The 3,047-nt window shown below is 37.1% G+C and overlaps 2 protein-coding genes across 2 annotated transcripts; both read right to left on the bottom strand.

Moving 5' to 3' along the window:
- Positions 1-244: 244 nt before the first annotated feature.
- Positions 245-1,033, bottom strand: LOC106515498 (tRNA-dihydrouridine(20a/20b) synthase [NAD(P)+]-like; the record flags this gene model as incomplete). The annotated part of the gene is given in 3 exon segments (XM_014005330.1): positions 245-362; positions 491-612; positions 735-1,033. Coding segments are annotated over 3 exon segments (338 nt in total), but the record flags the coding sequence as incomplete, so codon positions are not given.
- A 622-nt stretch (positions 1,034-1,655) lies between these two features.
- On the bottom strand, positions 1,656-2,740 carry LOC106515499 (tRNA-dihydrouridine(20a/20b) synthase [NAD(P)+]-like; the record flags this gene model as incomplete). The annotated part of the gene is given in 3 exon segments (XM_014005331.1): positions 1,656-2,006; positions 2,099-2,325; positions 2,618-2,740. Coding segments are annotated over 3 exon segments (616 nt in total), but the record flags the coding sequence as incomplete, so codon positions are not given.
- Positions 2,741-3,047: the final 307 nt, after the last annotated feature.

A 3,047-nucleotide genomic window follows, 5' to 3' on the forward strand; every position in this document is an offset into this window, starting at 1 on the left:
GTCTTTAAAAGCAGACATTTGGACACATTTTGGTTTTAACAATTATGAGTATATAATATAATTTCATAATATTCTGCTGGCTTTGTTGATTCAGTGGCATTGAGCAATAAAAATAAAATAACATGCATCAATATCAAAATCAAATCAAGCTGCATTGTATCGAGAACTGTATTGCATTGTGAGCTTTGTATCACAAACCGTATCAAATCGTCAAAATGTTAGGATCTAGTGTTATTAGAAGCACCTCTGAGGACAGCCACAGTTGAGATCAACACCGTCTGAGTAAGGAGCCACCACACAGGCTGCATCAGCCAGAGTCTGAGCATCATTGGCAGCAAACTGCACGATCAGGGGTCGATCACCTGTTGACAAACAGTAAACACTTCTCTCCATCTCATCATATTCCAGACAATTATGGCAGTGCAATCAATAACAAATAACTTAGATAGTAGCAAAATATGGTTGGGCTGCATATGGGAATACTAATTACCTTTATTGGTGGTAAATTCACTGTCTCTGGCCTTGACAGACCGCATGAAGTCAGCTGCAATGATCATTGGGGTGAAGCAGATGTCACAGCTGTACTTCCTAACTAAAGTCCTAAACGCCAACCTGTACAGGAAGAAAATGTAACCAGTATTAAGGCACATAGCGTTAACAAAGCTTAATCTGAGCAATAACCTTCAAAGCACCGGCTTCTTTACTTACATAGAACGATCTAATAATTCACTTACTTTGAATATCGAACCATTGGGGCACAGATCTTCACCACTTTGCCCCTTTCAAACACTTCCATGATGCTGCTGCTGCTGGTGGCGCTGGCTGTCTTCATCCTTACCAATTAGCCACAAGCTAACTATCCCGATATTCAAGAGAAGACGTTCTATAAGCAAAGACTTTCGTAGTTTGACATATTTATTTTTGTTTTAACACTTCAGTCAACTTTGATAGGCACCAGAAATTTCTACTCTAAGGTAACAAGCACCGAAGACCACCGAGCAGCACGCGACGGAAGAACGTGGGCGTGAACCCGTGCGTCACACACACCGTGCTGCCATTTTTTATTTATTCTTTATATTTTATTTTTAGCGAAAACATCCACCTCCTATTATATCATGAAATAGCTTTCATTAAAAAAATAAACTACTTAGAGGGCGTTTGAAATAGCTTGGATCCGCCTACGTCATGACGGCTTCAGAGTCCGTAGGAAAAAGTAGCACTAAAGGTTTTATTACGATTTCACACTAGTTACTGTTTACAGTCCACGATAACGAGCTTAAAAATGTAAAATTACTAATTAAACATATGTCAGACGTTCAAATAATACAAATATGATGATAAAAGTTGCTTATTTAATTATGTCTGGCAGATTAAACAAATATACTTTAAAAACTGAAAGCCAAGTGCAAGCTACTCAATATAAAAATCAGCTTTTGCACTTTATTCCGTAGAATGAGTAATGTATTCACTGTTTATGCCCTATAACGCCACTATATTCAATGAGTAGTTGTACACATTATTCCCACAAGAGGGCATACGAACAGCACACGTGAATATATATATATATATATATATATATATATATATATATGTTGTAAGCTGTATAAAGACCACTATTTATTTTAGAAAGAACATAAGGCAATAACAACGGTCAATACAAATAAAAACTTTCAATTTTATTTGATAAAACAAAACACTTCCTTAAAACAAACAAACACAAACAATTACTCTCCCATATTATTATGTTTCAAGTTCCTGAAGCGACCTGTACGTATTCTCGAGGTAATCTAAAACACCAGAGGTACTGGACAGAGAGTTGAACGCCTTTTTCTCAGGTTGGGAAGTAACTCTTTCCAGCATGTAGATAAGATGTTGGTGAAAACAGGTGAACGGAGTGCCTAGTTCCGTGGAAATGTCCACCCAGTCCCATATACACTGTAAAGGTGTATCTTCATATCCGGCAAACATGGCAGGGTTCGTAAGCAATCCTCGTGCAGCCATCACACCTAAAGTGCAAATTTAAACAAAAACAAAAAAGAGCAAGTGAAATATTGAGATTCAAGCATTCATCACAATATGATAGCTATTTCAAACATACCATCGACACCAGTGAGCTGGTGAGTAGACTCCACATCTCGAAGGTATTTGATGTCCCCATTAGCAATGACAGGAATAGACACACTGTCTTTGATTGTCTTTATGGCGTCATAATGAACCGGCTGGTGGCGTTCTTCTGTTGTACGACCATGGACTGTGATCCACGACACGCCAGCTGATTCAGCCKTTTGACACAGATCCACCGTCTGCCTCAAGTCTTTGTGAATCCTGTGAATGAAATCATTTCTTTAATTATAACCAGACCACTTCTAATAATAGCAGTAAACATGACTGCATAAAAACAACCCTTCTTCAGACCAAATATAAATGTTTTAATAGCTTGAACAAAGAAAAACCTGAGACCTATTGGCATTTCTGATACTACAAATTAGTGYGATTTAATTATCATCTGTCGCCAAAAAGCAAAGGTAGGCAATAACGTGTTTATCTGTTGACAAAATGTCTCATGAACCACTGGAAAACATTAGAGGTTTAATTTCAAACTGCTTTCACTCTTTACCTTATCTTGATGGAGGTTGTGTAGTTTGGATTTTCAACTTGGTTTCTGACATGTCTCACCATGTCTTTTACAAGTTCAGGCTTATTAATGAGGCATGCACCATACCCTGCCGACATAGCCCACCTGAAAACATAATAAATAAACTCATAAAATTAGGAAGTATGGTTGTGCATAAAAATCAATATATAATGATATTTAAAAAAAGGGGCAGTATAACCATGTGTGACTACTGTTCAGAGAAAGAACAGCAAGCTGCAAGTGAAATCAATGAGTAAGTGAAATGGCCAGCAGTATTCTGGAAGTACCTTTGTCTTTAAAAGCAGACATTTGGACACATTTTGGTTTTAAGAATTATGAGTATATAATATAATTTCATAATATTTTGCTGGCTTTGTTGATTCGGTGGCATTGAGCAATAAAAATAAAATAA

This window comes from Austrofundulus limnaeus, unplaced genomic scaffold, assembly GCF_001266775.1.
Source record: "Austrofundulus limnaeus strain Quisiro unplaced genomic scaffold, Austrofundulus_limnaeus-1.0 Scaffold29, whole genome shotgun sequence".
Lineage (NCBI taxonomy): Eukaryota > Metazoa > Chordata > Actinopteri > Cyprinodontiformes > Rivulidae > Austrofundulus > Austrofundulus limnaeus.